Source organism: Dipodomys spectabilis, unplaced genomic scaffold (genome assembly GCF_019054845.1).
Source record: "Dipodomys spectabilis isolate Male_0828 unplaced genomic scaffold, ASM1905484v1 ptg000125l, whole genome shotgun sequence".
NCBI classification, from domain to species: domain Eukaryota; kingdom Metazoa; phylum Chordata; class Mammalia; order Rodentia; family Heteromyidae; genus Dipodomys; species Dipodomys spectabilis.
The window spans coordinates 7,663,957-7,676,479 of record NW_024870802.1 but is presented as its reverse complement, the minus strand read 5'-3'; the positions used below and the strand labels follow the sequence as shown (position 1 = coordinate 7,676,479).

The 12,523-nt window shown below is 43.2% G+C and overlaps 1 protein-coding gene across 4 annotated transcripts in view; it reads right to left on the bottom strand.

Moving 5' to 3' along the window:
* Window positions 1-12,523, bottom strand: part of Sorcs1 (sortilin related VPS10 domain containing receptor 1) — a 514,871-nt gene that overhangs the window by 38,350 nt on the left and 463,998 nt on the right. For all 4 annotated transcript variants that reach the window (XM_042689577.1, XM_042689575.1, XM_042689574.1 and 1 more), the window contains exon 19: window positions 6,496-6,682. In XM_042689577.1, coding sequence (XP_042545511.1) covers window positions 6,496-6,682 — 187 coding nt within the window. The remainder of the gene's footprint in view (window positions 1-6,495; window positions 6,683-12,523) is intronic.

Below are 12,523 nucleotides of genomic sequence, written 5' to 3'. Positions count from 1 at the left end.
GTGGACAGGTGACCAAACCAGCTGCAGGTGATTATTCTTCCCGCATTTTTTTTTGGGGGGGGGGTCTGGTCGTGGGGCCTGAACTCTGGGCCTGGGTGTTGTCCCTCAGCTCTTCAGCTCAAGGCTAGCGCTCTACCACTTGAGCCACAGCACCACTTCCGGCTTTTTTCTGCTTATGTGGTGCTGAGGAATCGAACCCAGGGCCTCATGCATGCAAGGCAAGCGCTCTACCACTGAGTCACCTTCCCAGCCCCCTTCTTCCTGCATTTTTAAAAATCTAGACATGGGGAAATGTATTGTGTACCTTCAGATGAGAGTAAAACCTCGTGGGTAGGTAAGTATGGGATGGATGCGGGTGGGGTGAAGTGAGACCCGTCCCGGCCAGAGGTACGGTGAGCATACAGAGCTCCGTACCAATGTTGCAGCAATGGAGAAAGGCACTTTGCTCTTGCTCATATTTATTACTGGCTCTTTCTCCACTCACTTCCTCCAGTGGGTCATGCCTTAGCCTCTCTAGAATTTCTATTTCTTTTTTTTTCCTGGCACCTGTGAGTTTCCAGGTTTGAGATCTAGCAGCCCCTCCTCCGTGACACTCTCTTACTCCTCTGATCTTTGTTACCTGAAATCCACTTAAAGACAAGAACTAGATGCTATGCCACAAACTCTGGTTCCACTCCACAGTGGCTCATGTGTCTGTCTCTCATCTAAACGCTATTAAGGTTTTGGGAGTCACTGTAGATCTCGAGGACACATGGCACTTAGGTCGTTTACAGGAGGAAATCATCAAGCTTGGGAAGCCTGGTAGGAGAGCGCGTTATATTGTTGTTGGTGGTGGTGGTAAGAGTCACCAAGGAAGGCCTTTCAGAAGAAATGGCATCTGTGCAGAAATGGAGTCCAGTGGGAGGGTGCAGGGGTGCACTGAGCGTCTGAATGGAGCTAGCATCTAGCCCCAGAGGGAGGAGATGGGGATGGCTGACAAGGAAGCCAAGGCAGCTGAAGCTGTGGCGGGAAGATAGGGGTGAGGGGAGAAGGGAGCCATGGAAGCTATTCTAGGACATCATGAGGACACGTTAGTACTTGGGACTGAAACCTGCGCACAGCATTGGGCAACTGTATCCTTGCGCGCATATACACTATACCCACATTGGGCAACTGTATCCTTGCGCGCATGTACTTTATACCCACATTGGGCAACTGTATCCTTGCGCGCATGTACACTATACCCACATTGGGCAACTGTATCCTTGCGCGCATGTACATTATACCTGCATTGGACAACTGTATCCTTGCGCGCATGTACATTATACCCACATTGGGCAACTGTATCCTTGCGCGCATGTACATTATACCTGCGTTGGACAACTGTATCCTTGCGCGCATGTACACTATACCCACATTGGGCAACTGTATCCTTGCGCGCATGTACACTATACCACATTGGGCAACTGTATCCTTGCAAGCATGTACTTTATACCCACATTGGACAACTGTATCCTTGGGCAACTGTATCCTTGCGCGCATGTACATTATATCCACATTGGGCAACTGTATCCTTGCGCGCATGTACATTATACCCACCTAAATAAATGGAATTTATTAGTATTTCCAATTTCTGTGGTCTCTTACATTCATTTGCTGTGCACTGGTGTAAAATACCTGCCTCCCCCAATCCAGAAATCGATCTTTTAAAACACCTATGCTCTAAACAACGGCAGAGTCTTCCATTAAAAAGAGACACAGAGCAAAACTCCAGCTCCTGAAGACAACTCCTCCCTGCCCCCAGCTGGCTGGCTGCACTAAACAGAAAGCTCAACTATTGGCAGGTGCTATTCCATCACACAGGTGCCTGCAATGTACACAAGGGACAGCAGGTGGTGCTGTATCACTCCATATGAATCGTTGCAAGGTGCCAGAGAAGCTGTAAAGTTTGGTTTTCTTGTCTTCTTTCTAGTACTTTCTTGACATGCTGAGGAGCAGCTGATGCTAGTGAGACTGAACTCTGTGTATGTGTGTGCTGGTTTCTCTGGTCTGCCTCAAGCATTTATGTTTTGAAGACTTCTGACTCCGAATACTGCCTATATATTATGTTGCTATTTATCTGATACACTGAAAAAAAAATACCCACTAGGCACTAAAAGTAGCGAAGGGGAATCCAACTCTAAAGTAGAAATCCTAAAAGAGATTCTCAAAGGTCAGTGTGCCAAAAGAGCATCAGAATCTATTCAAATCGCATGATCACGGCTCCTTGTTAGGAATCTCATCTAGTTCAGCAGGTCTGAGACGGGACTGAGAGCATTACAATCTTTAATCATTGAATTCTGGGACAGGTGCATTGCCCACACACAAACTCTTTGATGGTCAATATAATGATAGGGTCAGCACTTGCAAAGCCTTGTCATAAACACACACACACACACACACACACACACACACACACACACACACCACACACCACACACACACAAATCCCTTTACCCTAACCTAGAGCCAGAAAAGTTTATGCAAATTGCTCTTATCTAAGAGAGTCCCTAAGGAGGTGTTTAGGAAGGGTAGCATGTTCACTTCGTCTTAATATTTTTACTTGACATTCTGCCTGTGTGGGTGTAGGGTCTTCAGTGACTTTTTTCTTTTGTCCTGCAAATGGCTTTGATAGGACAGCTTTCTTAAGCCGCAAATCCACATACCCTCCAAATTCTCTGCCCCATTCAGCTGATGGCAATACTGGCTACATCACGTGTCTCATTAGTTTGCAAAGTAGCAGAGCACACTGAATGCTGTCCCCAAGGAATTTCCAACTGTCAAGCTTCAACAGATCACCCAGGCGCCCGGCAGCAGGAGCTGCTGACCCACTCCTGGAAATGCTGTTCCTGCAGGAGCTTCGGCTCCATTTGTTTCTGATGACCTTTACAAAACTGTATTGAAAAACCTCTGATGTAGAATCAAGTCACCTTTCCGCATTGGAGAATGGGGGCATGTGTGTGTGGAAGACACACACATTGTGTGTCTTCAAGAGAAGTGGAGGCTGGGGTTTGGGAGAGAGAGGAATAGGAGAAGAGACTAAAGGCTTGGCAGGCTACAATAAGCTGCTAACTCTTCCTCATCTTGCAATCCTCCAAGTCTCAATGCATATGCTATTTTTAATGAAGGAAAAGAAAAATCTAGTTTTACTACTAGTTGGTAGGATGTTTCTTGCTCGGCAGAATGTTTGGGAAGAGGAAACGTGCCCGTTTGACAGAGGAGGAAATTTAGACTCAGAAAGACAGAGTGACCTACCTAGGATCCGAACAGAATCAGAATGTCTGACTCTGTGCAATGATATTTTTTTTCCTTCTTAAAAAGCCAACCTACCTCTCCCACCTATACATTCTATCATTTTGGTACCAAAAATCGCTCTTGACTCATGAAGGGGTGTATGCTAACTTCCTTGTAGTACCAAATAGTACCAAAGTCACGTCTTTGTCAATTCTTATTTTCTCCATTGCCTTAAGTTATCTATGAGATTAAGGTGAGGCAAAGAGTAATGTGTATTTATGTACACAATAAAGCCTATGGGTCCTATAGGAGTCTGAACAAATATGTCAGAATCTACTGAGTGTGTACGGGCATAGGATTTAGATGAACTTGAGTCAACAAACAAAACACGATCTGTTTCAATACAATTAACACTCGTGTTTGCTGTTGTCCTGAGGCCAGGCTTAGGAAAGGGTCCTATAATTGTAGGTATAATTATCGAACTACTCCACAGGTGAGTCTAAAAGATTAAAGTCAGAGCACAAAAGTTCCATTAGAAATTGTCTCCCATTACAGTTGAGGTCAAATGTTTTACCCAATCAACTAGACTGAATCATGAGAAAAGTACCTATGAATGAAGGAACTCATTTTTTTAGAAGTCATTGTCTTTCTGAGTCTCTCATCTTTCTTTTCAGTGATTTAGGACATCTACAGGAATCTTGGTGGCAACCAGGGGCCTGAAGGCATCTAGTGATCTATGATAGGAATGAGAATGAGGAAGCTTCTAGATGGTGAGGAGGAAGAGCCACGCCATTCAGATGCTGCACAATTTGGACAAAATCTGCCACTGCATTTTAAATGCATATTTATACGTGGTTGGACATGTTTTTAAATACATGGGATACAGATGTAGTTATAATTCCTACTCATGGTAGTTACCTAGCAAAAAATCCACACTTGGGGAAGGATAAATATAACATAGGCATTTTCAGCAAATGTACTGTCCTCCGTGTTGCAAGTGGTTTTAGCTACTTATAATTACTGGTTGTGATGTATGTTTGAGAAGATCTTTTAGGTGATTCCCTTGGCATTGTGACACTAATCAGCCTACGTGCCGATTGAGGGAGGATTATTTGTCTTATCTTCCTAATGGCTTACAGTGGCAGTCAGATGGACAGGATTCTATGAAGAGAGGCTTGAACTTCCACAGTTCACGGTGAGAATACTACTTCTAAATAGCTGTGTTTCTTTGGAAGTGTAAGTGCTGATGGAGGCGTAGTTCCGTCCATCCAACCAGGGGCCATCCTCCTCACCCACACTAAGCCTAGAAGAAAAGACCTGCCATCATGTCTCTGACATTAATCCTAGAAATCAGACATGGCTTTTCTTTTCTTTGCTTCTTTTGTGTGTGTGCTGGTCCTGTGGCTTGAACTCAGGGCCTGGGCACTACCCCTGAGCTTCTTTATGCTCAAGGCTAGTGTTCTCCCAACTGAACCACAGCTCCACTTCCTGGCTTGTTGGTAGTTTATTAGGAATAAACGTCTCACAGATTTTCCTGTCCAGGCTGGCTTCAAATTGTGATCCTCAAACCTCTGCCTGCTCAGTAGCTAGGATGACAATTATGAGTTGGCATGGGCTCCTGACAAGACCTAGTATTCTTTAAACAATAGCCCTGTGTCTGGAGCCTGTTTATACTGTGTTGTGAGTCTGTCACTTTGGCTCAGTTACACTAACTCTCTCTTCCCCTCTCCTCTTTCTCTCCCTCCTTCTCTCTGGTGGTCCTGAGTTATGAACTCAGGGCCTGGCTGTTATGTCTGAGCCTCTTTGTGCTCCAGGCTAGCAGTTAACCCCTTGAGCCACAGTACCACTTCCAGCTTTTTCGGAGTAGTGTATTGGAGATAAGAGTATTGTGGACTTTCCTGCTCTGGGTTGGCACTGAACCGTGATCCTTACATCTCAGCCTCCTGAGTTGCTAGGATTATAGGCGTGAGCTACTGGCGGTCCAGCTACATTAGCTCTCAATGAAAATTTGTAACGCAGAGTTTCTAACTGTGCACACCTCCTAGGATTTCTTGGAGACTTGAGATTATAATACACGCAAGAGCTTCTTGAGGGTGGAGCCTGTGTGGCAGAGATAAGAGCTTACTAAAGTATAACCAAAAATGAGGAGACTGAGATGGCAAACTGGACATCATGTCTAATTTTGTTTATACCCAAAGAACAGAGCATAAGCTTCACCCAAGCCTCTCAGTCATGAATGCACTGGAGACAGAGATGGAGAGGGGCTGATAGGTCAGGACTCTCCCATAACCACGCCCCCTCGGGGCAATCCCTAAATTGTCCTGTTTAGTTGGTGCATTCTCTGTGGTGAGGTATACAGCAATGCTTGGTTTGAATACATGTGACCTAGAACTTTTGACCTAGAGGTTTCAATAGAGCTACACAACCAGTAACTAATTTCATTTTAAAGTAGACTATTTTGGTAACCACAAAAAGTTGGTATGACTTTTACAGATGCCCGCATACATATCATATGTGTGATATCCTGGTATTCCCAGAGGAACTCAGTAGTTCTAACTACCTGATCAGTGACTCACACCCTTGGGTTTCTCAATAGGGAGAAAGCTTTTGCATTTCTTGGAGCTATTTGGTTCTGTGGCTCCCTTATATCATTGCTTATATGATTTTCTCTTATGCCAAATAGCAATCTTCTCTCAAATGTCAAATCATCTATAGATGATATTTTGTTTAGGGAGGGGAAAAAAACCTACAAGGATTATTGATAGCAAGATACAACATAGAAAAATAGAAGTGGGAGGGTCAGGGGAAAATCCTTTACTTGTGCTAATTTGCTTCAGCTGAGCGTATATAAGCTTTTCAACAATTTCTGAGCAAAAAAAAAAAAAATTAGCCAAACATATCTTTCATATCTCAGCCAATCTGCTCTACAAGTTGCTCAGGCCTATCCACAAATTTAGGCATGCTGACTGATCTCTGAGGAACTGGAACTCTCCAGTGCAAGGGGAAGCTATCCAGAGTTCAAGATTTTTCAAATTCTACTTCCTGATTCTCTTCTTTCTCTCTCTCCCTCCTATGCTCTGTTATTCTCTTTTATCTCTCCTTTCCCTTCAGTTGAACAGTATGTATTGTGTTTCTTCTAGATTTTATATATATATATATATATATTTTTTAACCCCCTGGGATAGATTTCAAAAGGAAACAGCAGTTGGGATATGTCATAAGCCAACAACAGTAATAACATACAAGTTACATGTAAGTACAGGACGGCGCTGTCAGACCCCAGACTGTTGTCCACCTGCACGGTCACTCGGAAAATGCCCACATTCTGGTAGACATGCTTGATGCCATCTTCCATGGAGCTGAGGTTGACATAAGACACTGCAATGCCATCACCAAAGTCCACCTGGATGAGTGTCCGCTGTACATCGCCCTGCAAGACAGTCAGGCAACACCAGGGGGAGACAGTCAGTGCCTAGCTGCTTCCACCCAGAGGGGCTGGGCTGTCTCCCAGTCCCTGCCTCCTGCCTAGAGCGAAGAACATTTCTGTTTGGGTAAAATCCCAGGGACACTACCTGGCAAGCCAGAGTTCAAGGTGAACACTCTCCTAATGAATAGGGAACTGACTCTTATATTTTCAAAGCTTTGGAAGGGGAATGGTGTTCCATTATCAGCTTCAATGTGAGATTCCATTCCTTGCAAGGCCTTGTTAAGTCTTCTCATCCACATGAGTAAAAGGCCTTAAAAATTCAGCCTAGCTGACATGGTCAAGAACCACTTCCTTGTCAAGACCCTGGAATTAACTCCCTTATTGTTGGTTCTCTAACCAGACACCTTCCCTGACACAGGATAGGATGTGAGAATAAGTACTGATTTCATTTATGAGAATGATAAATTCTTCCATGCATCCATATGTTGCACAAACACAAACCACAAAATCTTTGGCTGGAGAGAAGATAAGGCAATGTTCGTCCACTTTATAGATGCTGAAAGTAAAGTCTGGGAAGATTGCATCATTTCCTAGGGGTAAGCCAGCTAGGTAGCAACTTACCTGGGATTTGAGCCCATTTTCCTGGACTTGCAGTTCATTTATCACGAATAGAACTATAAGTAAACCATATATGCAAACGATGGTGCTTCATTAACAAGCTGGATGGCTTCATACAGCCATTCAGCCTTGTCTGGTCTGTTATCAAATCTATGAACTGAGCACAATGTGCTATCTTAATTGAAATGATTACTACAAACACATGGACAATTCTATGCAAAAAGAAAGCCTATACAAGTATAGCTGCATAAAACCAACAGTGTTTTTTTGAATCTTGATTGGAATCCTATAATTTAAATTTCTCATGGAGTAGGCAGGAGGAGATTAAAGTCTGAGTAACAAAATTCCAGACCTGTAAAAAAGAAATGACCTTTGTAATCATAGCTTAAATTCCCAAAAAATAAACAAAACAATATTGCTTAGACACAATTGGCAAAATATGGTTTCCTTCACGAAACACAGCCTTCCTTTAACAAGTTTTTGTTTGTATGTTTCTTTTGTTTTAATAGTCTTTCTCTTTTTCAGGCAAAAAAAAAAAAAAAAAAAAACCCCAGTAACCAAGAAAAACCTTTGCACTAGAAATGTGTTTTCGATTAAGTAAGGTTTATATGGTATCATATTTTTTGAAAAGGCCAAGTTTAAAATGCTGACATTTAAAAGATTAATTCACAGGAAAGGAAAAGCAGTTCAAATCCTATGAATCTAGGTGACCTGCTCCTCTGATCTCTGCATAGCCAAGCTCTGTGTGGAGCGACCAGCACCGTTCTCAGTAAGAGCCTGGCGCTGCTCTTAGTAATAAACACACACACAAACAGTCCTCCTGGGTTGGAAAAAGACCAGCATTTTCAACTACTGGACAAACATCCACAAGGTTAGACATTGTACAATTGCCTGAATTCCCTTCTCTAATAAATATAAATGTCACCCATGCTTGCTAACTTGTCCTTCATTTTGGACAACCAAAGTGGACCACTCAATCCCGCATTCTGTTTCCAGTGCATTTCCACTTCCAGATTTGCTAGGTTTTCCAAGGAGACTCCGAGAAAACAACCTGAGCTGCAGCCCACTTACTGCAACCAAGGTTGGTGATGCACACCTTCAATCAATTCTGCTTCCACTGCCACTTGCATAGAGTAGCTGCCCCGCTGGGAAGAACAAACTAGAATCTGCCATTGCTTGAATGCTTTATCTTGTTCTTTCTGTTCGGTTTTCATCACTTTCCTTTGATTGGTTGGTCTGACTTATACCTCTTGTCAATCATATAACTCTTCTCCCAAATTGTATCTGTCTGGATGCCATACTGGTCTTTGGTAGCATCGTTAATTCTCTACTTGTGACCATGTTCTCTATGCTTGTGTTAGGTGGAAGAAGGGAGTGAGTGACTCCATGTTTGGAGTGGTGCATGCATGAGATGTCCTTCACAGAACAAAGCCTTTAGTGTGTGTTACCTCAGAGCCCCTGAAGGCAAAGGTATGATAAACTCTACCAAACACAAGTCCCCAGGGCTCTTGTGCAGGGAGAGGCCCTAGTGCTTGAACTCTGCATGGGACGTTGGAATGTCAAGGTGCCATGTTTGGTAGCTGAAATCAATGGATTTCCCTCACCACTGCTATGGCTTAGCCCACTCAGGTAGGATGAACTGGATCCATTCTTTGCCATTCATAGCTCTCAACCTAACACTACTGCAAAGGAAAACTTGAGAGGTTGGGAAAAAAATCCCTCATCTGCTGCCATTTCCTTAGCTCTAGTCACCACCTGAGGCAGAAATGTAATTCCCTTTCAGAGAATAAGCAAGCAAGCAAACTGACAATAGGTCAACTCTGAGACACTCACTTGTCTTGGCATACTTGCCCTACTTTGAAGGGCTCATTCATTCATTCATTCATGCAACCAAATGCCATGTATTTGTGGAATTTCAATGGCTAAATGGGAAAATGGAAGTATGTAATAATCCAATAGGCAAAAACAAATAGAGTCTGGGCTTTCGTGAATTTCTGGACCTCCTAGTGAAATAGTTGCATATTGTATAATTGCAGACATAATTTTAAAACATTATTAAAGGTAATAATATAGAATAGTGATGGATGATGTCATAAGCTTGCGTGGTAAAGATTTCTGGGAAGTTAATATGATTGACTACATTAAGGAAGCTTCTCAGAGGAACTGTTCAGAAGGATTAATCAGATGAGGGAGAGGAGTAAAAGAAGTAGAGGCGAGGGAGCCCAGATGCTAGGACTAGAAGGAAACAGATGTGCAAATGCCCTATGGCAGAAAGGAGTTTCTATGTAATATATTGGGACAATTGGCATGAAAGAGTATGCATGAGACCTCTGACGTCATGAAGTATTTTAAGTTACTTGTGGCTTAACTTACCCACCCACTTCAGTCCTCATTGGCAAGGTTTCTTTAGTTGGAAGTTGATTATAACTTCATGTAAGAAAGCTAAAGTCTTATTTCCCTCTCTTCTTCACTCTATTCCTGGCTTGACTTTGTTTTCTCCTTGCCAATGTTTTAACATAGACACTTCTAACTAAAGATGGATTTGCTTTCATTCTATCCTCCACGCCTCCCATCTGCCCTCTGATGTAGCCATATCATGTTTATGCCACAAAGAAGCCAGAGAATTTGAGAAATGGCTGGGACGGGAAGTCTTGTGTTGAACAGAAAGTCTCTTCAATCGAACAAATCAAAAAGCAGCATTTGAAGAATGGGGTTCCAAGCTGGCAAGCATCTATACTACCACCCCATATTCTTTGGGTCTAGTGCCTTTCACTCAGAGAGCCATACATCTATGACAACTGGCTTAGGAGACATGCATGAGAAAGGCATCAGAGTCTCCTGTACTCTGGAGGATCCCTTGAGACGCCTCCAAGAGCCTCACTGACCTCTATAATAAAAAAATGAATCTATCAAATGCCCACGATGAAGGCAAGTTTACCTGAGCATGTGAACCCATCAGTTCTGATAACAGGGATTCAGAAGCGTATGGGAAAATGAGTATTACGGTCACTCAATCGTGACAGCTGCTCTCCGGAAATGAGACCCTGAGCCCACCCTGTGAGCCTCAGAGCTCCGAGGCAGACAGAACCCGGGCTCCTGCATAGGGACATTATTTTTTGTCTTTGAAGAGAGTTTAAAGATGATCCTGTCAAACAAATATATGGCAAAGGAAGAACTGGTATAGCCCAGTTATATTAAAAATGAGCAAAGTTAACAATAATAGGCAGGATGTAAGTGTGTGTGTCAGTGTTAGAATACAGAACAGTGCCTACAGATGTAATCCAGGATGTTAATATGAATGACCCTGAATATAGAGAGGCATGGGGTGGGAGGTAAATAACAACTTCATCCACTTTGAAAGGGGGCGGGGCATCATGTGAACAGGATGAAATATTGAGTGTCCCTAACTTAACACATACACTTCTCTAACTCCAGGCTGAGAACCTCACAAAGGAGTTGAATCTTTCTTCTGCAAATGGGCTGTGGCAGCATATGTTTGGCTGAACAACCTCACCCCATATTTCCTTTTTCTGGATTCTTGGTGCGGGGCCTACACTGGACGGGAGCGCGGAGGGCAGGTGGACATTGGACTTGTGTAAGCAGATGGATAACTACAAGCTGGGACCTCTTCATTCCGTGTAGGCAGCTTGGATGGTGAAGGATTTCTGCTATGTTACGACTGCTCTGGAGTATTTCAGAAATTACCTCAGCAGGCGTAGGCAGGAGAAAGATGGGATTACCACATCATGTAAATCTTACAAATAGTTTGAACGTAAAACATTCAGCTACATAATAAGCACAAAATTACATTTAACACAAAATGAGTCGGAGAAAGGCTCCTTTAGGAATCAACCTGGGGCAGCCCAATTTTCCCAGTAGTGAAAAATGTGTGATGGAAGTGTAGTAACTTTATTGAAAGAAAAGAGAAAGTATATTCTCTGAGGAAATGTGGGGGAAATAGAGAAATATGATAATAAAAGAGAAAATTAAAAATTGTGTAGCAGCCAGGTGCCAGAGGTTCACGCCTGTAATCCTAGCTATTTAGGAGGCTGAGGTCTGAGGATCGTGGTTCAAAAGCAGAGCAAGCAGGAACGTTTGTGAGACTCTCATCTCCAATTAACCACTAGAAAACTGGAATTGGTGCTGTGGCTCAAGTGGTAGAGCACTAGCCTTGAGCTGAAGAGCTCAAGGACAGTGCCCAGGGCCAGAGTTCAAGCTCCATGACTGACAAAAAAAAATAATGCACATAATTTTACCACTCCAAAATTATATTGTTAACAGGCTGATATATTCGGTTTTAACCAGTGGGAATGGACGTGGGGACACACATACACATACACACACACACACACACACACACACACACACACACAACACACAACACACATATACATGCACAACAGCCCTGGAATCATTATACTGTTTTGGCATCTCACTGTCAATATTTTTTAATTATTTTCAATAGTTTTGTAGACAGTATCCTTTGATAAGATGTCACCAAGTAATACAGAGCTTTCTGATAAATGGCTAAATGATATTTGGCCTTGGGGGTTTGGTTCCACTCCATTCCCAACCATTCTACTATGAAAAATAAAAAATTGATGGGGATGTTCGATGTGGAAAAGTGTTCCATGGAGGATATTACATGTGGGAGAGAGACACCCTATTGCCCTCAAAGCCCTACAAAGGTGAAGCAGGAGCTGGAGAGATCGGGGCCTGCTGACCTGTCCTTTGAAATGCATTGTACACTGGGGAGCTGGTTCAGAGCTTCTATAAGGAGAGAGTAAGGCGCTCCTATATTTTCGACCTGTTAGGAGTGTCATCCTCTTCCATAGAGCATGTAGTTTTAGGAGTAACACACACAGAGCCGTGTAAGAGGAAGGAGACACCTGCCTAGCCATCCAACAAGCCAAATCAACTCCAGTGATGAATGGGGTGACAGACACCACATCCAGATCCTCTGCACCTCCACACACTGACACTCAGATCTTCTTTATCTTAAAAATAACTGTCCCAGTTATCCTCATTTTCATCATTGCCGCTTCTAGTTCAGACAAGCTATGGCTGTTCTAACCCTATCAGAATATGCTTTCCCTTGGTGCTGCGTAATGATCCATCCATCCAGATTCCAATACCCCTTAGGGCTTCTGGAGGAATTTCACGTTGTAGGTGACAACAAAAAGCCTCCTTCAAGCACTGGTGATAAGCTTTTGCCTTGGATCTCAG